Source organism: Neovison vison, chromosome 7 (genome assembly GCF_020171115.1).
Source record: "Neovison vison isolate M4711 chromosome 7, ASM_NN_V1, whole genome shotgun sequence".
In the NCBI taxonomy this organism is placed as follows: Eukaryota; Metazoa; Chordata; class Mammalia; order Carnivora; family Mustelidae; genus Neogale; species Neogale vison.
In genome coordinates this window covers 51,179,799-51,202,176 of record NC_058097.1, presented here as the reverse complement: position 1 = coordinate 51,202,176, position 22,378 = coordinate 51,179,799, and the positions used below count along the sequence as shown (strand labels likewise).

Below are 22,378 nucleotides of genomic sequence, written 5' to 3'. Positions count from 1 at the left end.
TGCTTTTGGTGTCATGTCTAAGTAACCATTGCCAAATCCAAGGTCATGAAGTTTTATTCCCGTGTTATCTTCTGAGGGCTTTATAATTTTAAAATTATATATATTATCATTATTTAATCCTACTTGTTAATCTTTTTTTTTTTTTTTTTTTTGAGCACAACAGTCTACTTGTTAATCTTACTGAGATTTCTTATGTGTGATGAGTCACTTCTCTTTGGCTGGTTTCAAGATTCTCTCTTTGTTTTTGGCTTTTGACAATTTTTTAAAAAAAGATTTTGTTTATTTGACAGAGAGAAACACAGCCAGAGAGGGAGCACAAGCAGAAGGAACAGGAGAAGGAGAAGTAGGCTCCTCACTGAGCAGGGAGCCTGATGCGGGGCTTGAACCCAGGACCTTGGGGTCATGACCTGAGCCAAAGGCAGATGCTTAACAGCTGAGCCACCCAGGCACCCCCAGCTTTTGACAATTTGATGATAATGTCTATCTATCTTTCTTTTAAAGATTTTATTTATTTGTTTGACAGAGACACACACAGTGAGAGAGGGAACACAAGCAGGGGGAGTGGAAGAGGGAGAAGCAGGCTTCCTGCCAAGCAGGGAGCCCGATGTGGGATCCAAGCATGGTCCTGGGATCATGACCCAAGCTGAAGGCAGACGCTTAACAACTGAGCCACCCAGGCGCCCTGATGATAATGTTTTTCCAGTGTGAATCTCTTTGAAAATTTATCCTGCTTTGTTTTCTTTGCTGTTGGATGTGCAGATTCATGTCTTTCATCAAAACTTGGGGAGTTTTAGTCCCCAAAACTCAGAATATCTTTATATTTTGAAATATTTTTAAAATCTCAAAATATTCTTTTCTAGCCCTTTCTCCCTGTCTTCTTCTTTGGGACTCCCATTATGCATATATTGGTATGGTTTATGGTGCCCCACACGTTTCTTCAGATCTGTGTATTTTTCTTTATTCTTGGTTTTTATTTTTTTGCACCGAAACCAGATAATCTCAACTGATCTGTCTTCAACTTCATGTGTTCTTTGTTATGCCTCCTCAGAGCTGCTATTGAGGCCTGTTAGTGAATTTTTCATTTCAGTTATTGTACTTTTCACCTCCAGAATTTCTACTTGATTCCTTTTTGATAATTTCTTTCTCTCTGTTCCTATTCTTTGTTTAGTAAGCATCCTTCTCCTGGCTTTCTTTCATTTTTGTCCATGATTTCCTTCAGCTCTTTGAGCATTTGTGAAGCAATTGATTTAAAATCTTTATGCAGTTAAGTCCAAAGTCTGAGCTTGACAGAGACAGTTTCTATTGATTTTTTCTTTTCTTTTCCTTCTTTCTTTTATCTATTATTATTGTTATTATTATTATTAATTTATTCCTGGGAATATGCCATAATTTCTTGTTTCTTTGCAAGCCTTATAGTTTTTTGTTGAAAACTGGACATTTTGAATATTATAATGTGGCACCTCTGGAAACCAGCTTACCCTTTCCTCTGGGATTTGTTGTAGCTTGCTATGAGCTATTTATTGGTGGTGGCGTTTGCTTAGTGACTTTTTTGCGCTATTTGTGTAAAGGCTTTGCTTTCGTGTATGCTTTGTCATGTGTGGCCACTGAAGTCCCTGTTCTGTTAGCTAGGTAGCCAGCTAGTGACTCATCAGAGAATTCCTTAAGTGCCTAGGCTGGGTTTGGGGAGCAAAACACTGCTGGGTTGCAGACAGGCTCCAAGTCGGAGCTGTATTTCAATACTCAGGCAGGCTGTTTACAGTTCTGTCTTAGCCTTCACTTCCTGCTTTTGCTGGGGTGAAAGTTCAGCAAGAGGTAAAAGCTCAGGGTTTTCTTTGGACTTTTCTGAGCCTGCACCCAGTCTTGGTCATGCAGGTGGCCTTTCCCTGATTCACGTAGGAGCTCTTCAAGCCCCTTATTCCTCGGAGTAGCTCCTTCCTCAGCTACTTCCCTCCCCACTATCCAGTTTTTGCTGAATCTTGACTGTTATTCTTGGCTTCAGTCAGCTGAGGCTAATGCATTTGTCTCGAAATGCTTTCAAACACCATCTGGGGAGCCATTTCTGCTTGGGGAAAAGCCCCCAAAACAGTGAAATGAAGACAAACCCTTGAGCTGACCCTCCAGGGACAGCTAAGTCCACATGGGCAACCACAGTGATTTGAGAGTCAGATATGATTTGCCCCTTCTGGTAGCAACAGCTTGCACTGAGAGTGTGGGCTGTTGCCCTCCAGGCTGCCCTGGAGCTGTGGACTTGACAGCAGTAGTTCACATGTCACAGGGCTCTTTTGCTGAAACTTGTGTTTTCTCTCTTCATTGAGCTTTCTCCTATTTGTTGTAAGTTTTATGTTCTGTTCTGGAGCTCTGAGAAAGTTGCCTCTGACAGCTTTTGGCAGTTTATCTGTTGCTTTTGTGGAGAGACACAGTCTTGAAGTTCTCTATTCTGCCATTTTAGGTGATATCACCAGCCACTTCCTGACCTGTCTCTAACCTCTGATGTCATTCTAACCCTGTCTCAGCCCTTGGTCCCTGAACAACCTGCTGTGGACATTTTTCACCCGATGACCACCAGCTTCTTCCAGATTCATATACAAACACTACCTCATCCTTGGCCACTGATGACCCTGGTTAATTTCTGACTTCTGGTTCTTTCCTTTTCCTGTGATCACAGGTTTGCCCCCCTCCCCTTCCCCTTCTGTGACCCCTCTCTCTGCCTCTCCAGAGCTCTAACGCTGTGGCCTCAGCTCTTGGGGCCTGTTTGCTGCTCCGAGTGCTGGCACGCCTGGAGTCTGAGGCTGAGGAGGCAGCACGGAGGAAAGACCTAGCGGCCAAGTTTGAGGGTCTGGGTGTTGGTGAGTAAGGCATGGGGGTTGGGGGGGCGGGGGACAGGGAGCTGCCATGCAGGGGGTTGTGCATCTCCCCACTCCTCTTCTCCCAACCCTGCTCCTTCCTCCTCAATCCACTCATCTTTCCTCTCACACCATGTCCTCACTCCCTTTCTTCCCTCCCACATAAATCTCCCGGCGCCAGACCTTTTCGGTGAGTGCTACCGCAGCAGCGAGAAACGGGCCGCTCGCCTGCTCCTCCGCCGCTGCCCACTCTGGGGGGATGCCACTTGCCTCCAGCTGGCCATGCAGGCTGATGCCCGTGCCTTCTTTGCCCAGGATGGGGTACAGGTAAGCACCTGAGGCGCCAACACCCCACACAGTTCCCACCTGGAAACTTTGGGAAGTATGGAGGAGAAGCCCCTATCATCGTGGGCAGTGAATGGTCTGGACTAGCCTCCGCTCTTCCTGGAGACCACCTGTCCTCCAGAAACTCTCCCAGAAGGGCTGCGCTTCCCAGAAGAAGCCCCACCCCCTGCCACAGGAAAGCCAACCTTCCCACAGCAAAGCCCACTCTCCTAAAAAGTTCTATTCCTGAACAGAAATTCCTGGTGACCACCGGAAGTCCCATCCGTCACACAGGAAGTCCTCTCACTCCCATAGGAAATCCCATTTCTCCCAAAGGAAGCCCTAGTCATCTATAGGAAGTCCCTCCCACTTCCTTAAGGGTCCTCCCTTCCAGGTCTTGACAATTAGAATGACCTCACTGAACAATTACCTAGTGTTTTAGGCATAGACAAACTTGGCTTAGGAAGCCCACCTTTCCCATAGGAAATCCTCTCCTTCAGGAAGCCCTGCTTGCCCCCACGTCTCTCCCATCATGTCCATCCTGAAATTTAAAACTCTTCTCCATATCCTTAATGTAAATCTAATAAGGGTGTGACACTGGCTGGCTCAGTGAGTAACAGCCCACCACTGGATCTCAGGGTTCAGGTCCCACACTGGGTGTAAAGCTTAGTTAAAAAAAAAAAGAAAATAAAAAAATCTGATGGGCTCAGAGTCCCACCCTCAGTACAGGAAGTCCACTTACCCTAACAGGAAGCCCCATCCTCACTTGTCAGAATGATTTGGCTGGCATTTCACCTACTTACCCAGAGCTCTTTGTTCGAATAGTGGTTAAACTCGTGGATTCCAGCCTGGGCCTCTTGCTTAACCTCCCCGTATGCCATCCGTGAAAAGAGGAAATATCATTACTAGTTCTGGGAGTGTGGTGAGGGGGATGTGGGCTAACCTATGTGAAGGGCTAAGCCCAGTATCTAGCATGTTGTGTTAATAAATGGTGGCTGTTTAACTCTACCAGCTAAAACCTTGGGCAGGTCATCCTCACCTTTGACCTCCTGCCCCCCATCCCCAGTAGTTCTAGTTGCCTGAGCGCTTGCACTGATGCTGCAGCTGTGGCCCAGTTCTGGCTTGGGGTCTTTAGAAAGGGGCTGTGGGGTAGATTCAGGCTCCTAATCCTCCTCACACCCCACAGTCTCTGCTGACACAGAAGTGGTGGGGGGAGATGGACAGCACCACTCCCATCTGGGCCCTGGTTCTCGCCTTCTTTTGCCCCCCACTCATCTACACCAACCTCATCACCTTCAGGTCAGTCCCCTGGGATTAGAATGGCAGGAGGGGGGCACTCGGTTTCTCCTTCCTGCGTACTGCTGGCTGCCTTCCTACTTGGTCTGTCCAGTGCTTCCCCTCCCTGTTTGCTCTCTTTCCCTCCCCCAGGCTGGGGGTGTGTCTGGGAGGTGAGCTCCTGGGGGGGCTCTTTGCAGTGCCTCTGGGGAACAGTTTCTCTGCCCTCTGGCCATGGCTTTGGGAGAAGGTCTCTTTGGGCTGACTCTGGAAAGTGCCTCACTCTCTCCCTGCCAGGCCTCTGGGTGAAGAGGTTTGGGTGTCTTTCTGGAGAATTCCTCTTCCACTCACCCCTGCCCCCATTCCTCACTCTGTGCTTTTCTCCATGCCAGGAAGTCAGAGGAGGAGTCTGTACAGAAGGACGTGGCATTTGACATGGATCGGGGCCTCAACGGGGAAGGCCCTGTTGGGTGAGTGAGGTGGGGTGAAGTGAGGTGGGGCACCCTGGGCAGCTTCAGGAGCACCAGGTGCTGGCAACAAAGCCAGAGGGGAGAAGTGGAGCTTCGGGGGGTGATGGCTTCATGAAACCACTGAAGAAACCAAGGAAGTTTCCCAAATGTCAAGCTCAAGGCTTGGGTCCAGGTTTGGTTCTGCCACGAAGGAGATCCTCATTGTAAACTTGTTTACTTCATGTTACACGTTCTTCCATCTCAATGTGGCAAGTGGAATCAGGCGGATTTGCTTCATTTAGAGATCATCCATCTTTTTTTTTTTTTTTTCCTGACTCCAAGGGTCTTTGCTCTTAAATCTCTATGCTGGGGTACCCAGGCCTAAGCAGGTATCTATCAAAAGTCTGATAAGGCTGCAGAGTGGAGGTGCTGAGGGACTTGGCTATGAGCCGAACAGACCTGGGTTCAAATCTTAACTTTGACCTTAGAAGTGACCCCAAGCCTCAGGATTCTTCTCTGTAAAATGGATGTGTGTGGAAAGCTGTGCCTCTGTCAGATAGGTTGGGCAGGGTGCAAAGGAGAACAGCTAGGAGCACCTGAGCAGTGCAGTCAGTTGAGCGTCTGACTCTGGGTTTCGGCTCAGGTGATCTCAGTGTTGTGAGATCCCGCCCTGCATCGGGCCCCACGCCCCAGGTGGAGTCTGCTTGCGATTCTCTTTCTCCCTCTCTCTGCCCCTCCCACTTGTGCTCTCTCTCTCTCTCTCTAAAATAGGTAAATAAATCTGAAAAAGAAAAAGCATCCTACACTCTCAGTGACTGTCAACAACGAAGGCTTACTCCTCCTGCCCCATTTTTGGGTTGTCTGTGTCTTGGCTCCGTTCTGGTTTCCACTTTGGGATGAGGGAGCCCCTCCGAGCTGGGATGTGGCTGGTCTCATAGCAGAGGGAAAAGAGAAATGGCAAACCAGGTACTTACTCTTATAGCCTCATGTGGAAGGGACACACGTCACTTGTGCCCACATCTCATGGGCAGAAGTGAGGCATATGGTAATCCCTTGGCTCCTGGACCTCTCACCGAGAGGGAACCAGAATATTCTGTGTGGAGTAACTCAGTGTGCCCAGCGCCTGGGGGAGCAGCTGAGAGAGAATGCGGAGAATGCATCATGGCGTCTGGCATGTAGTAAGTAGTCAGTTAATGGAGTTTCTTATTGATCCATGTCTCAGTTATCTTGCTGAGTGGTGGGTATGAGCATCAGTGTCTGAAACTCTGGTAGTGGAGAAAGTGGGGAGAGGCCCCCGTTTATGTTCCTCCTTGTACCTTCCTACTTTAGTGATGTAGTAAGAAAAGGAAAGGACCCTGGCCCCCAATATTCCAGAAGAAAAATGTTTCAGGTAACTATTCAAATCGTGGTCAGAAGCCAGAAGTCTCTAAGACCCACTACATGCTTTGAGAAGCAGTCAAATTGAGATACATATATGCAAACATGTTTTTCTGAGACAACGCACAATGAATACAATATGTTTGTCAGGACAGAAGAGAAAACTGAGAAAGGAGTTGGGACCACTGAAAAAGGTTGGCTAGAAGTCCCCAGTGTCAGGACCAATCATGATGTCCCTGCCCAGGGAGTTCCCAACTTTTACATCATGATGATGATGATGACAGTGACGGTGACGACAGCCGATGCTATAGAACACTTACAGAGGGTAGCCAGTGTGCTAAATCCTTTTGAAAAACAGCTTATTTAATTTTCTCAACAACCCTATGCAGTAGAGTCTATTATCATCCCCATTTCACAGTTGAAATCACGAAGGCACTAAGTCATTTGCCTCAGCTCATGTGACTGGTAGGTGGTAGAGTTGGGATTTGAACCCAGATCTTGTTCCTGAAGCTGTGCTCTTAGCTGCTGGGGAGCGCCACCTCCATGGTGAGCTTTGTAAAAGGACAAGTTCCTGGATCCTTCCAGGATCCAGGCTGAGAGGCTGAGAGGCTGAGAGGCTCAAGATGGGCCCCGGAGTCTGTGAGGCCTGGTTGTGCCTGATTCAAGATGGCAGATGGCAGGAAGTTTTCTGACCTCACGTTCTTGTTTACAGGGCCCTGCAGAGGGTGAAACGTAAAATACCAGGTCTGTTTTCCCTCAATGTTAGGGAACTCTCTGTCCTCTCTGCATCGCACTTTCTTTAGCTTTTATAATACTCTCCTCTTGTTTTCCTGAGAACAGCTTTACTGAGATAAAATCCACATATTATTCAGTTCACCCATTTAAGGTGTTACAATTCAGTGGTTTTTAGTATATGCACAGAACTGTGCAGTTGTCACCACAATCCATCTTAACACATTTTTGTCACCATCACAAGAACCTCTGTACCCCTTCATGGTCACTCCGTATTCCTCCCCTCCCCCCGCCCTCAGTGGCCAATAACTTCTGTTAGGGAGAGTTTCGTCTCAATGAATTTCCCTGTTCCTGACGTGGAACGTATGAACGTATGAACGGAGCCACACACCGTGTGGTCCTCTATGATGGGTCTCATTAAACTAGCATCTTGCTTTCAGGATTGCTCCAAGTTGTGGCTCGCATTGGTGCGCCCTTCCTTTTCAGCGCTAAATAATATTCCGCTGAATGGATAGACCACATTTCATGGACCCATTTGGGCTGATGCACCTTTGATCAGTTGATGCAGATTTGGGTTTCCACGTTGGGGTTGTTATCTTTCTGCTTGGTTTATGAGAAGAAGATGCCTCCCCAAGCCAGTTTACTTTTCCCGTTAGCTGGTTGAGTTTGTTAACGTGTGTATTATTTATTTTGGCGTTTGAGGTCCGAATGAAGAGTCAGGATGAAATTGGGACAGAGGGTAAGAGCTTGGACAAGAAGGGTCAGAGAGGGGAGCGGACTAAGAAGGTCAGAATCCAGAAGCCAAATATGGCTGCTCGTTCTGAGATCATACAGGGAGCCTGGGCGGGACGATCTGACATCAGAATCTGTGGGGCGACGTTAATACTCAGGCAGGGGCTTTCAAACCCGAGGAGCTGAGCTCATGAAAGTGAGGGGGTCAGAGGTCGGGTGGACGGTCCAAGGTCAGATGTAGAGTCAGAGGTTGTGAAGGTGAAAGAAGAGGGGTTCGAGGGCACCTGGGTGGCTCAGTGGGTTAAGCCGCTGCCTTTGGCTCAGGTCATGATCTCAGGGTCCTGGGATCGAGTCCTGCATCGGGCTCTCTGCTCAGCGGGGAGCCTGCTTCCTCCTCTCTCTCTCTTCCTGCCTCTCTGCCTATTTGTGATCTCTCTCTGTCAAATAAATAAATAAAATCTTTAAAAAAAAAAAAAAAAAAGAAGAGGGGTTCGAAGTCAGAAGCCAGACCAGGGTCAGAGGTTATTCCAAGGCCCCAGAGTTCGGAGGGTGGAGAAGGTCAGAGGTGGAAGGTCAGCAGTCTTGCCTGAAGGAGATCTTAGAGGGCAAAGGTTAGATATAGTGGGTCAAACGTCAAGGAGATGGTTGACCCTGGATTTGGTTTCAGGTATAGGCAGGGTTAGAGGTCAGATGTGAAAGGTGAGAGGTCTTGGTGATAGTGAAGAGGGGCTCAGAGGTCAGACTGAGCCTCCTCCCTTCCCCCTCCCCCCAGGCTGGCAGAGCCCCGGGAGAAGAAGGCCGTGCGGGTGCTGGGACAGTCCAGGCGCGGCGGCTGCTGCGGGGGGTGCCCACCACGCCTGCGCCGCTGGCCGCAGTTCTGGGGGGCGCCGGTGACTGCCTTCATGGGCAACGTGGTCAGCTACCTCCTCTTCCTGCTGCTCTTCGCCTGGGTGCTGCTCGTCGACTTCCAGCCTGGCGCGCCCGGCGCCCTGGAGCTGCTGCTCTACTTCTGGGCCTTCACCCTGCTCTGCGAGGAGTTCCGCCAGGGCCTGGGCGGCGGCTGGGGCAGCCTAGCCACCAGGGGGCCCGGGCCCGGCCCCCAGCAGGCCCCGCTGCGCCGCCGGCTGAGCCTCTACCTCGCCGACACCTGGAACCAGTGCGACCTGGTGGCCCTCACCTGCTTCCTCCTGGGCGTGGGCTGTCGGTGAGTGTCCCCGCCCCCTGCCGCCCCCGCCCCCTGCTGGGCTGGAGCCAACCCTGCTTTTCCATCCCGAAACACAAACCAAAGTCCCTTCTTCATCGACAGCATCGCCTCCGGGGGGTCGACGAGCAGTTCGCTCACACCTGGGTACCGGGCTTTAGGGCCGCGGCTGCTGTTTTTCTAGATCTGCAGGTTGGCGGACTTTTCTCTGGTCCCCAGACCTGGCCCCGCGGTGGCACCCACAGAGCACAGTCTTCCCCCAGACTCCCGGCCAGGCGGGGGTGCCAGACTCAACCTTCCCCGTTCTGCCCCAGCCTCTGTCCCCGTCTCCCGCCAGGCCCTCCGCCCAGCCTCCAGGATGCCTCTGGCCTCCAGTCTGTCCTCACCAGGCTCCTTCTACTCTGAGCTGCCCGGCCTGCCTCCCAGGGCTGCCCCGCACCCCCGCACCGAGTCCTGGGGGCGCTGCCCAGTGGCGGCCTGCCCAGCTCTGCAGGCCCGCGCCGAACTCCTTTCCCTGCATCCAGGCTCCAGCTCCTCGGAGCGGATTGCAGTAATAATCCGGGTTATCCTCGTAATCATAACACTGTGACCCGACCTTTACCAGTGGGATGAGCTCTTAACCAAGGGAGGGGTTCCCAGTTTCCCCAAACTTTTTTTTTTTTTAAAGATTTTTATTGATTTATCTGACAGAGAGAGATCACAAGCAGGCAGAGAGGCAGGCAGAGAGAGAGAGGAGGAAGCAGGCTCCCTGCTGAGCAGAGAGCCCGATGCGGGACTCGATCCCAGGATCCTGAGATCATGACCTGAGCCGAAGGCAGCGGCTTAAACCACTGAGCCACCCAGGCGCCCTCCCCAAACTTCTTGAACCAGTTTTATCCCAGGGCAATGAAACTCATTTCAGTCATTTTCAGTTTGTTTTTAAAATTATTTCAACTTTGTTAATTATTATTTGGGGTAAATTGAACAACAAATATTTGGCTCTTCATTGGTGTTGTCTGTATTGAATTTTGCCAAAATCTAGGTTCTGTGTTTGCGAATTTTACATTGTGGCTTTAATGTCATTCGGGTCGTCTTCCTGGGTCAAATTTTATAGATTCACATTTTTTAAATTTTTAATATTTATTTATTTATTTTTAAAATTTATTTATTTATTTGACAGAGAGAGAGATCACAAGTAGGCAGAGAGGCAGGCAGAGAGAGAGGAGGAAACAGGCTCCCTGCTGAGCAGCGAGCCCCATACAGGGCTCGATCCCAGGATCCTGGGATCATGACCTGAGCTGAAGGTAGAGGCCTTAACCCACTGAGCCACCCAGGAGCCCCTAGATTCACATTTTTTTTAAGACTTAAAAAATCTTTTCAATCATCTCTACCCCCAAAGTGGGGCGAGACCTCACAACTATGAGATCTGGAGTTGCCAGGCTTTGCCCAGGCGGCCGCCAGGCGCTCCTACAGATTCAGGTGTCACCAGGGAAGCTTGAATGTTTTCACCTTTTAGTTCATAAAAACCTTGACTGTTTCTGCTTACTTCTTAGCTAATTTATAAAAAACAAATTGTCAGGAATTCACCTCAGATATTTCCTGTTGCCAAGATGGGGCTGTGTCATGTTAGTTCATTTCATCCGTGGCTTCCAGATCATACTGTGTGGTGCCCAGAGAGAGGGCAAAGGGCACGTCAAAACAACCTTGGAAACATGGATGTTTTGGGTCTTGGCATTCATGTCTTCGGGTCTTGCGCATGCTGTTCCCCCTTCTTGAAACACTTTTCCCCCTTCTCCTTGACCAAGCCAATACCTACACTTCCTTGAGGCCTCCGCTTTGCTGCCTCCATCTCTGGAAGTCCTCCCTTATCCTCTCCTGACTCGTGGTCCTTCCCAAATGATGCTCTCAGTACGGCTTGTGCAGTCTCTTTCCTCGAGAAAGATTCTAAACTCCTCAAGACACATCTGTCTCGGGGCACCTGAGGGCTCAGTCCATTAAGCCTCTGCCTTCGAGTCAGGTCATGATCCTGGGGTCCTGGGGTCGAGCCCCGCATTGGGCTCCCTGCTCAGCGGGGAGCCTGCTTCTCCCTCTGCCTGCTGCTCCCCCTCCTTGTGCTCTCTCTTTGACAAATAAATCACTCTTAAGAAAAAAAAGATACTTAGCTCATCTCCCAGCAACAGAAAATATCTTTGAAATATAGCCTATTACCAAAGAAATGCAGAAGTATGTCCTCAGTGAACACGATTAAAGAAATGAGGAACATACAACGGAAACCACATCTCTCCAAGACTCCCTACTTTGTCCTTTGGTGCTGAATTTGGTGCATTTTCTGCTTGTTCTTTTTCTGTGTTTTTACATGGACAGATACACATACTTTTGTAAATGAAGGACATTATATTTCATGTATTTTTCTGCAACTTTTTCCTTTTTATTTTTTTAAAGATTTTATTTATTTATTTGACACATGGAGATCACAAATAGGCAGAGAAGCAGGCAGAGAGAGGAGGAAGCAGGCTCCCTGATGAGCAGAGAGCCCAATGTGGGGCTCGATCCCAGGACCCTGGGATTATCACCTGAGCTGAAGGCAGAAGCTTTAACCCACTGAGCCACCCAGGCGCCCCTCTTTTTCCTTTTTAATATGTCCTGACGTGCTTTCCATATCAGTATTTGCAAAGATACCTTAGTCTTTGAAAATCTGGCATCAAATTCCAGAAGAAGGGGTTTCAACCATTGTTGGCTAAAGATCAGACAAGACAGACTTCTTGCCAGAATGAAAGGAATGAATGAATTCTTTTCATAAGGCAGTGAGACAAAAATTCTAAACTTCAAGAGGTAGAAATCAAGCCAAAAGTCTGTCCACAAAGTCTCATTTTCTACTCAAGGTAACATGACATTATAATCAGATACCAGCTGATGAAGTTTCTTTTCCTTTTATTTATTAACAACTATTATTATTTTTTAAAGTCCTAGCAGTTAGGACACTGTTCCTGTGAAGAGAGAAGACGAAGAGATTTGTGGACACAACCCAGTGACTATTTCCAAGGACGGAAGGGACCTGATACCCCGTTTTATAATCTGGATCATTAACAGCAGTGACTCCCTCCCTACCTGTCTCCCCTGACAGAGTCTTGCTTCCTCTGCGCTGTTAGAGATGCTACAAAGTAACTCAGCATGAATAATTTATTCCAAGAGCAAGATAAGAAAGTTTTGCAGGACGCTATGTTTCTGTTTCTCTTATATATTTTTTAAAGATTTTATTTATTTATTTGACAGACAGAGATCACAAGTAGGCAGAGAGGCAGGCAGAGAGAGAGAGAGAGAGGAGGAAACAGGCTCCCCGCTGAGCAGAGAGCCCAATGCAGGGCTCAAGCCCAGGACCCTGGGATCATGACCCGAGCCAAAGGCAGAGGCTTTAACCCACTGAGCCACCCAGGCGCCCCTGTTTCTCTTATATTTTGATTAAAGTATCTTTTGAGGGGCGCCTGGGTGGCTCAGTGGGTTAAGCCTCTGCCTTCGGCTCAGGTCATGATCTCGGGGTCCTGGGATCGAGCCCCACATTGGGCTCTCTGTTTGGCAGGGAGCCTGCTTCCCCCTCTCTCTCTGCCTGTCTCTCTTTCTTTAAAAAGAAAAAGTATCTTTTGAGATGAAAGAGCCATGTGCTATCATGCTTTAGGAATACCAGTGATATTTTATTTTATTTTTAAGATATTTATTTATTTATTTGACAGAGAGAGACAGAGCGAGAGAGGGAACACAGCAGGGGGAGTAGGAGAGGAGGGAGCAGGCTTCCTGCCAAGCAGAGAGCCTGATGTGGGGCTCGATTCCAGAACCCTGGGATCACAACCTGAGCCAAAGGCAGAGGCTTAACCCACTGAGCCACCCAGATGCCCCAAGGGTACATATATTCTTGACATGGATAGGTTTCCTTGTAGAATAGCTTCGCCCACATCCACGCCCATCATCAGGGTAAGAGGGTGCCCCTTGAGGACTCACCTGACAGACAATACCAGGTATTTTCAATCTTTAAAATTTTGTAGCTCTCAATTTAACCTTTAGATCTTTTTCTGTCTTTTTTCCATTCTGACAGGTAAAAATGACTTCTCGTTTTAAAACTTATGCGTCTCTGACTACTAGTTAGCTTGGACATCTGTTCATAGCAAATGGCCACTTGTCCCTCTGTCAATGTCTTTTCATAGGCTTGCCGCCATTTTAGAAAATACATGTTCATTTGTGTTTGTTGATCTCTTGTGTATGTGTATGGATGGGTCGGTGCTTTCTCCTAACCCTTGGTGGTTTTTTTTTTTTCTTTTTAAGATTTTATTTTTAAGTAATGTCTACATTTAACATGGGGCTCAAACTCACAACCCTGAGATCAAGAGTCACACACTCTGCCCCCTGAGCCAGTCAGGCACCCTAACCTCTTGGTGGTTTTATTTATTTATTTATTTATTTATTTATTTTAAAAAAGATTTTACTTATTTGACAGACAGAGATCACAAGTAGGCAGAGAGGTAGGTGGGGTAGGGGGGGAAGAAGGCTCCCTGCCAAGCAAAGCCCAATGCGGGGCTTGATCCCAGGATTCTGGGGATCATGACCTGAGCCGAAGGCAGAGGCTTAACCCACTGAGCCACCCAGTCGCCCCCCTTTTGGTGGCTTTGTTTTAAATACCTTCTCATTGTCTGCAGCTCATCTTTTGTATATTATCTTAAACATTTAAACTTTTGGGCGCCTGGGTGGCTCAGTGGGTTAGGCCGCTGCCTTCGGCTCAGGTCATGATCTCAGGGTCCTGGGATCGAGTCCTGCATCGGGGTCTCTGCTCAGCAGGGAGCCTGCTTCCTCCTCTCTCTCTCTCTGTCTGCCTCTCTGCCTACTTGTGATCTCTCTCAGTCAAATAAATGAATAAAATCTTTAAAAAAAAACATTTAAACTTTTGTATATTATCTTAAACATTCTTTTATTCTTTTCATTTGCATCCTGAAATAACCAGAGACTTATAAAAAATGTGGCAAAAACAGTACAAAGAATTCCTTTATACTGTTCACCCAGATCCTCAGATGTCAACATCTTCCCTTATTAAAACCAAGAGATCTTAAATTTTACCAGTTGTTCCACCAATGTCCTTTTTCTACCCTAGGAGCCAACCCAGTTCCTCGATCCTTCTTCAGTTTTATGATCTTAACACTTTTGAACAGGCCAGCCCCGTTATTTTGTAGGACTTGCCTCTGTTTGAGTCTATCTCAGGTTCCCTTGTGATCAAATTTAGGTCGTGTGTTTTTGGCAGATAGTTTTGCCTTTCTCTGTTTATCGTATTTATGTTATCTCTTGACAGACGGAAATTTTATCTTTCAGACTAGTCAAACTCATCAGTCTTTCCCTATGTTGTGGTTTTACACATTACTTGCGTAGAAGGTTTTGTTGTCTTGTGACCTCTCATCCAGTCAAGCTCATGAAGAAATTCTGTATTTTCAGATTTTCATGTTTTGCCTTTTACTCTAGGTTTTTTTTTTTTTTTAAGTACCCTTATTTTTTATTTATTTTTGAGAGAAAGAGTTGGGGGAAGGAGGGGGAGAGAGAGAAGCTTAAGCATGTGCCGCACTCAGCACAGAGCCAAAGGCGGGTGTCTTCTCAGGACCCTGAGATCATGGCCTAACCCCTACTGAGCACCCAGGCGCCCCTTGCCGTTCACTCTAGGTTTTTAATCCACTCAGGGTTCAAGTACATGATGATGCAAATAGGGATACAGTTTTATTTTCCCCATAGGGGTCACTGGTGCTGTTGGCCATCCGACCTCCCTCTGTGAACTGTGTTCTCGTTATCCACTCTCCCCGTGAGGTCATCTGTCTTCTGCTTACTCACTTGCTGGAACTCTATTTTGCCCCTTTATAGGTTGGACAAATATTCCAGCAGGTTTTCCGACTTGATTGTTACAGGGGCCTCCCCAATCTTTGCCGAGACCCTGATTTATGTAGTCATTCCTAAGCGGGTGCCAGTGAAATCTGGGTAAACCCGGGGTGAATCAGCAGGTCCTGGCTGCGGCCCCTCCGGGGTCACCCTAAGCCTGGTGTTGGGAAGACCTGGGTTTTCCTTTGCACCCCGTGACCCCTAAGTGAGCCCTGCCGCATCTCCCCGCACCGCAGGCTGACCCCCGGCCTGTATGACCTGGGCCGCACCGTCCTCTGCCTCGACTTCATGGTCTTCACGCTGCGGCTGCTGCACATCTTCACGGTCAACAAACAACTCGGGCCCAAGATCGTGATCGTGAACAAGATGGTGCGGGGGGCAGGGTCGGGTGGGCGGGTCCAGAGGAGGGAAGGGGCGGGGCATGGAGGTGTGGGCATGGGTGGGGTTAGGGGCAGGGTCATTCCAGGGGGCGGGTCCAGACTTGGTCTCTTTCCACCCCGCAGATGAAGGATGTGTTCTTCTTCCTCTTCTTCCTGGGTGTGTGGCTGGTTGCCTACGGCGTGGCCACGGAGGGCCTCCTCAGACCCCAGGATCGTGACCTCCCGAATGTCCTGCGCCGCGTCTTCTACCGGCCCTATCTGCAGATCTTTGGGCAGATCCCCCAGGAGGACATGGACGGTATGGAGGGATGAGAGGATCTGATGCCGTCCCTTCGAGTTCCCCCTCCTAAGTCTCAGCCCCCCTCTCTCTCTAGGTCTCTGAGTAGCCCCTACCCCCTTCATCTCTATGGGACTCTGTCCTCCTTTCTCTTCATATCTCTGTTCCCTGTCTCTGGGTCTCTGACACCTCCTCTGTCTCTCTCTGGGATTCTGTCTCCCTCTCTCTGGGTCTCTTTCCCCCACACACAGAAATTCAGAGAATTTCTGTTTTTCTCTGGTCTCTGTCTCCCTGGCCCATCTCTGAGTGTCTCCCTTCACAGTGGCCCTCATGGAGCATGTCAACTGCTCGTCGGAGCAGGGCTTCTGGGCTCGCCCGCCGGGGGCTCAGGCAGGCTCCTGCGTCTCGCTCTATGCCAACTGGCTAGTGGTTCTCCTCCTCATCATCTTCCTGCTGGTGGCCAACATCCTGCTGCTCAATTTGCTCATCGCCATGTTCAGGTGAGGCCCAACTACTCTCTGACCTGACCTCACCCAGCGTGACCCTTGACCTCAGTGTGACTTCCTGTCCCAGCTTGACCCAGACCCAGGCCTAATCAGTTCCGTCTTTAGTCCCAGAGTTCAGACACTGCCCGGACCTGGACTATAAACTCTGATCCTCTCTCTGAGCCCAGGCAGAACATGAAAAAAAAATGTTTTTTTTGTGGCAAAATACCTATAATTTGCCAATTTGAAGTGTACCCATTCAGTGCCATTAATTAAATTCATAATGTTTTCCAACCATTACCACTATGTACTTCCAAAAAATGTTATCACTCCAGACACACAGTGTGTACCCAATGAGCCAGTGGCAACTTCCTGCTCCCCACTGACCCGCCTGGCCCCCTGGAGCCCACTTTTTGTCTTTAGGAATTTGCTTATTCTAGAGGTTTCATATACGTGGATTCATACCATGTATATGAATACGTACGCCCCCCTAAGTCTCAGCCCCCCCTTGTTGTATGTTGATTCATACAACATTTATCGTTTTCTGTCTGGCTTATTTCACTTAGCATAAAGTTTTCAGTGTTTATCCAAGTTGCAGCACGGACCAGTACTCTTTTCATGGCTGAATAATATTCCATTGTACGAGTCTATCCCATTGTACGAGTCTATCCCGTTCCCTCATCCGTTCATCTGTTCATGGAAACTCGCTTGTTTCCATCCGTTCGCTCTTTCAAATGATGCTGCACTGAACGTTAGTGTTCATGTACCTGTTCGAGTCTGTTTTTATTTCTTTTAGATGTATTCCTAAAGTAGGATGCTGGGCACGCTGTGGCAATTCTCTTTAACTTTTTGAAACTGAACGGTTTTTGACAGCAGCAGCACCATTTTCTGTTCTCATTAGTGATGTAGGAGAGTTCGGATTTCCCCACAGCCTTGCCATGAGTTATTATTTTCCTTTTCAAAACAACGCTGCAGTCCTAGCTAGTGGGTGAACTGGTGTTTGATTTTTTTAAGAATTTTTTTCATCTTTTTTTTTTTTTTTTAAAGATTTCATTTATTTGATAGACAGAGATCACATGTAGGCAGAGAGGCAGGCAGAGAGAGAGGAGGAAGCAGGCTCCCCACTGAGCAGAGAGCCAGACGTGGGGCTTGATCCCAGGACCCCGAGACCATGACCTGAGCCGAAGGCAGGGGCTTTAACCCACTGAGCCACCCAGGCGCCCCTTTTTAAGATTTTTTTTTAAAGATTTTATTTTATTTATTTGACAGAGACCACAAGTAGGCAGAGAGGCAGGCAGAGAGAGAAGGAAGCAGGCTCCCTGCTGAGCAGAGAGCCCGATGCGGGGCTCGATCCCAGGACCCTGGGATCATGACCTGAGCCGAAGGCAGAGGCTTAACCCACTGAGCCACCCAGGTTCTCCTATCCCATTCTGTTGGTTGTCTTTTCCTGTTCTTTTTTTAAATATATTTTTATTTGACAGAGAGAAATCACAAGTAGGCAGAGAGGCAGGCAGAGAGAGAGAGGAGGAAGCAGGCTCCTCACTGAGCAGAGAGCCTGATGCAGGGCTTGATCCCAGAACACTGGGATCATGACCCGAGTAAAAGGCAGAGGCTTTAACCCACTGAACCACCCAGGTGCCCCTTTCCTGTTCTTGATAATCCCCTTTGATGCACAAAAATTTAAAAGTTTTTTATTTGGGGGCGCCTGGGTGGCTGGGCAGGGAGCCTGCTTCCTCTCTCTTCTCTCTCTACCTGCCTCTCTGCCTACTTGTGATCTCTCTCTGTCAAATAAATAAATAAAATCTTTAAAAAAAAAGTTTTTTATTTGTACTATTGGTGTCGTATCTAAGGACCCATCTCCCAATCCAAGGTAATATTCACTTCTATGTTTTATGGTTTTAGCTCTTTTTAAAGATTTTATTTTTTTTTATTTATTTGAGAGAGAGACAGTGAGAGAGAGCACGAGCGAGGAGAAGGTCAGAGAGCAAAGCAGACTCCCCATGGAGCTGGGAGCCTGATGTGGGACTCGATCCCGGGACTCCAGGATCACGCCCTGAGCTGAAGGCAGTCGTCCAACCAACTGCGCCACCCAGGCATCCCGGTTTTAGCTCTTATATTAAGTTTCTTGGTCTGTTTGACTTAATTTTGGTATATGGATGTGATGTGGGGTCCAACTTTGTTCTTTTTGCACACCGAAATCTTATTGTTCCAGGTCTCTGTGTCTAAGAGACTGTTTTATTTTTCCATATCGAATGGACTTGTCACCCAGGGACACCTGGGTGGCTCAGTTGGCTAAATGTCTGCCTTTGGCTCAGGTCATGATCCCTGGGTCCTGGGATCAAGTCCTGCATTGAGCGCCTTGCTCAGAGGGAGCCTGTTTCTCCCTCTGCCTTCTGCTCTCCCTGCTTGTGCGCACTCTCTCTCTCTCTGACAAATAAATAAATAAAATCTTAAAAAAAAATTAGTTGGCCATTAGACATTGTATTAGTTTCCTGGGGCTTCCCTAACAAAGTAACAAAAAGTGGATGGTGTTAAGTAACAGAAACTTTTCCGTTGCAGTTCTGGATGCTGTAAGTCCAAAACCAAAGTATGGGTAGGATTGGTTCCTTCTAAGGGCTGTGAAGGAGACTCTGTTCCCTGCTGGCAGACTGCTGGCAGTCCTTGGCTGGCAGACGTGGCAGTGTTCACTGCGGGTGTAGAGAAACACAACTGATTTTTGGTTGGTCATCTGGTGCCCTGCAACTTTGCTGAATTTGCTCTAGTAACTTTCTTGGGATTCTCTGGTTGGGCCGCTGCCTTTGGCTCGGGTCATGATCTCAGGGTCCTGGGATCAAGGCCCGCGTGGGGCTCTCTGCTCAGCGGGGAGCCTGCTTCCTCCTCTCTCTCTCTGCCTGCCTCTCTGCCTGCTTGTGATCTCTGTCTGTCAAATAAATAAATAAAATCTTTGAAAAAAAAAAAGAGATTTTTGATATATAGGATCGTGTCATTTGTGAGTAGAAATAGTTCTATGTCTTCCTTTCCAATTTGGATGCCTTTTATTTCTTGTTCCTGTTTAATTGCTTTGGCTAGAACTTTCAGTACAACAACAAAGAGCTGTGGTAAGAGTGGGCATCCTTGTCTTCTTCCTTATTTTAGCTGAAAGCTTTTAGTCTTTCTTCATTGAGTATGATGTTAGCCATAGGTTTTTCATAAGTACCCTCTACCCATGTTGAGGAATTTTCCTTTTAATCCTATCTGATTTTTTTTCTTTTAAACCATAAAGCATGTTGGGTTTTGTCGAATGCCTTTTTGTATCTCTGCCACTTGAGAGGATCATGTAGTTTTTTTTTTTCTTTTTGTTCTATTAAGGTGGTGTATTATATTCATTTTTGCATGTTGAGGCAACTTTGCATTACTGGGATAAGTCCCACTTGGTCATGGTATATGATCCTTTTACTATGCAGCCGAAGTAGGTCTGTTGGAATTTTGTTGGGGATATTTGCGTGTGTATCCATAAAAACTATTGGTCTGTAATTTTGTTTCCTTGTGTTACCATTATCTGGGTTGGTAATGCTGCTGGCCTCACAGAATGAGTCACAAACTGTTCTCTCCTCTTTTTTTGGAGTTTTTTGGGAGAATTTGAGAAGGATTGGTGTTATTTACTTATTTAATGTTTTGTAGAACTCATCAACAACATCTAGGCCTGGGATTTTGTTGTTGTTGGGACATTTTTAACAATTTTTTTTTTTTTTAAAGATTTTATTTATTTATTTGACAGAGAGAAATCACAAGTAGATGAAGAGGCAGGCAGAGAGAGAGAGAGAGAGGGAAGCAGGCTCCCCGCTGAGCAGAGAGCCTGATGCGGGACTCGATCCCAGGACCCTGAGATCATGACCCGAGCCGAAGGCAGCGGTTCAACCCACTGAGCCACCCAGGCGCCCAGTTGTTGGGACATTTTTGATGAGTGATTTAATCTCTTGTTATAGGTCTTTGGAGATTTTCTATTTCTTCTTGAGTCGGGTAATTTGTATGTTTCTAGGAATCTGTCCATTTATTTCATTTAGGTTATCTAATTTGTTGGTGTACAGTTGGGATAGTGTTCTCTTATAATCCTTTTTATTTCTGTAAGGTTCATAGTGATGTCTCCATTTTCATTTCTGATTTTAGCTATTTGTGTTCAGCTGACTTTTGAGCCTGTCTATAACCTCTACCCTAATTCCTGACACTATCTCCCCTTGACGCCAGACATCTCTTTGCCCCTCCTAATCCAGCTCCTAGTAAGTGCATCCTGTAATACCTCTGACCTAAATGATTCTGACATTTGCCTGCTGCCTTGGACTTAAAACATATTGTCTAATATCTAACCTTCATCTGCCCTCTTTGACCTCTGGTGACCCTTGACCTCTCCTCCCCACAGCGACACCTTCGGCAAAGTACAAGGAAACAGCGACCTCTATTGGAAGGCTCAGCGCTACAGCCTCATCCGGGAATTTCACTCTCGGCCGGCGCTGGCCCCGCCCCTTATCATCATCTCTCACGTGCGCCTCCTCATCCGGCACCTACGCAGGCGATGGTCCCGCTTGCCGCCCTCCCCGGTCATGGAACATTTTCGTGAGAGCGGGGTTTGATGCGAAAGGGAAAAGCACAGGGGTCCGGCCCTGGAGAGAAGGAAGAGCACGGACAGGCCGCGGGAAGATGTCCGGGAGCACTGAGTGGTTGGGGATTAGGTGTTGGGGGGGGGCAGGTGTTAAGTATTAGGGTGGGGCCTAGACCTGCACAGGGCGTGGTCTGAGCGGGCTCGCACGCCGGAGGCCTTGGTGGGGCTGGGCCGAGGAGGGGGCAGGCCCTCTGACTCTGCCCTCACACCCCCTCCCAGGGGTTTACCTCTCCAAGGAAGGAGAGCGGAGGCTGCTGACCTGGGAGTCGGTGCAGAAGGAGAATTTCCTGCTGGCTCGCGCGCGGGACAAGCGGGAGAGCGACTCCGAGCGTCTGAAACGCACGTCGCAAAAGTAAGGGCGGGGCTTCCTGGGGGAGAGGCGGGAAGAGGAGGGAGGAGCCAGGCTCCAAGTGGAGCCCGAGTGGGGCGGAGCCAGAGTGTTGGGGAGGAAGGCGGGCCGGCGGGCCTGCGGGCTTGGGGCTTCCGAGGTGGGCGGGGCTAGCGGGCTTCAGGAATGGGCCTGATGCCCTTGGTGGTTGTGGTTGCAGGGTGGATACAGCCTTGAAGCAGTTGAGGCGGATTCGGGAGTATGAGCAGCGTCTGAAAGGGCTGGAGCAGGAGGTGAGGACTCCCGGGCCAGGCAGGGGTGTGTGTGGCCAGGGTAGGGGGGGTGGTCTCTTACCCTCTGTCCCTCCCGCTCCCCAGGTGCAGCACTGTAGCCGCGTCCTGGGCTGGGTGGCTGACGCCCTGAGCCGCTCTGCATTGTTGCCTCCAGGGGGGCCGCCGCCACCAGCCCCGTCTTGGCCTAAAGGTCAGTACTGTGGGGTCCGTCTGTGCCTATCGCTGGCCTCTGTGGTCACCACCCCACATTCTGGGGCTTTGCTCCTCTATCTCTGAGTGATTTTCTCCCGCGCGCTGCCTTTCCCTTGTCCTGGGGTGCACTCTGTTTCCTTTGGGCTTTTCGTGCTTCCTTCTTTTTGCCAGCCGCCCATGTTTTGCGGTCTTCTCCATCCCACCACCTGTTCTCTCTTCCCTCCAGACTGAGCCCTGCTGGCAGACTTCAAGGAGTCGTCCCCACAAGGAGTGTTTGCTCCTAAAGTCCTAGCTGGTCCTTGACCCTTGCACCTCGTGGCCTTGTCTTGCACGTGGGCCCACGCTGGCGGAGGACCACGCGAGCTGCTGTCGGGACCCCCTCAGGGAGTGTTGATCCACCCGAACCATCCAGGCCCAGCTCCTCCCAGAACCGGTTCCGACTCCGGGAGGCTCAGCCTCGAGCCCAGGCACTGCTCTTCTGAAGGTGCTGCCACAGCCCGCTGGGCGGGAGAAGGCTGTGGGGTTCTGGGGTTCAGGGATCAGAGATCTCACCTGCAGCCCCCCCACACTGGGGAAATAAAGCCATTTGAGAGGAGTGAGTCCAGTGCTTGATTCCTTGAGGAAATGGTGGGTATCTAGATCCTTTTGCCACGGGGCTACATTTGAGGTCTTTGGTCAGTCTTTTGCCGTATTTTAGATAATCTCCAGGTCTGTTCTGCGCTCCCAGGTCCACTCTGCCTGTCTGATTCGGCCCAGCACCTTTCGTGTGCGCTGTTTTGGTGGTTCTCACTTCAGTGGGACAGAAATCCCAGCCGTCTGCACCCCCCGTTCCTACTTTCCAGTGGAGAAAGAACTCAGTGATAATAAGCAAATTATTTCCTGGAGTGGGGGTGGGTGGGAGCTGTGTACATCTGCTTTGGCAAGAGGGGAACAGATGATGCAGATTTGAGTAGATAACTGCAGAAATGTCTTTA

The 22,378-nt window shown here is 48.8% G+C and overlaps 1 protein-coding gene across 3 annotated transcripts in view; it reads left to right on the top strand.

Moving 5' to 3' along the window:
* TRPM4 (transient receptor potential cation channel subfamily M member 4) overlaps nucleotides 1-22,003 on the top strand; it is a 38,596-nt gene extending 16,593 nt beyond the window's left edge. For all 3 annotated transcript variants that reach the window (XM_044256902.1, XM_044256903.1, XM_044256904.1), the window contains 13 exons: nucleotides 2,717-2,846; nucleotides 3,025-3,170; nucleotides 4,354-4,466; nucleotides 4,835-4,912; nucleotides 8,505-8,936; nucleotides 15,050-15,182; nucleotides 15,317-15,491; nucleotides 15,793-15,970; nucleotides 20,352-20,545; nucleotides 20,811-20,943; nucleotides 21,140-21,212; nucleotides 21,297-21,402; nucleotides 21,631-22,003. In XM_044256902.1, the coding sequence (XP_044112837.1) occupies nucleotides 2,717-2,846; nucleotides 3,025-3,170; nucleotides 4,354-4,466; nucleotides 4,835-4,912; nucleotides 8,505-8,936; nucleotides 15,050-15,182; nucleotides 15,317-15,491; nucleotides 15,793-15,970; nucleotides 20,352-20,545; nucleotides 20,811-20,943; nucleotides 21,140-21,212; nucleotides 21,297-21,402; nucleotides 21,631-21,635 (1,896 nt within the window). In that variant the 3' untranslated portion in view covers nucleotides 21,636-22,003. The remainder of the gene's footprint in view (nucleotides 1-2,716; nucleotides 2,847-3,024; nucleotides 3,171-4,353; nucleotides 4,467-4,834; nucleotides 4,913-8,504; nucleotides 8,937-15,049; nucleotides 15,183-15,316; nucleotides 15,492-15,792; nucleotides 15,971-20,351; nucleotides 20,546-20,810; nucleotides 20,944-21,139; nucleotides 21,213-21,296; nucleotides 21,403-21,630) is intronic.
* Nucleotides 22,004-22,378: the final 375 nt, after the last annotated feature.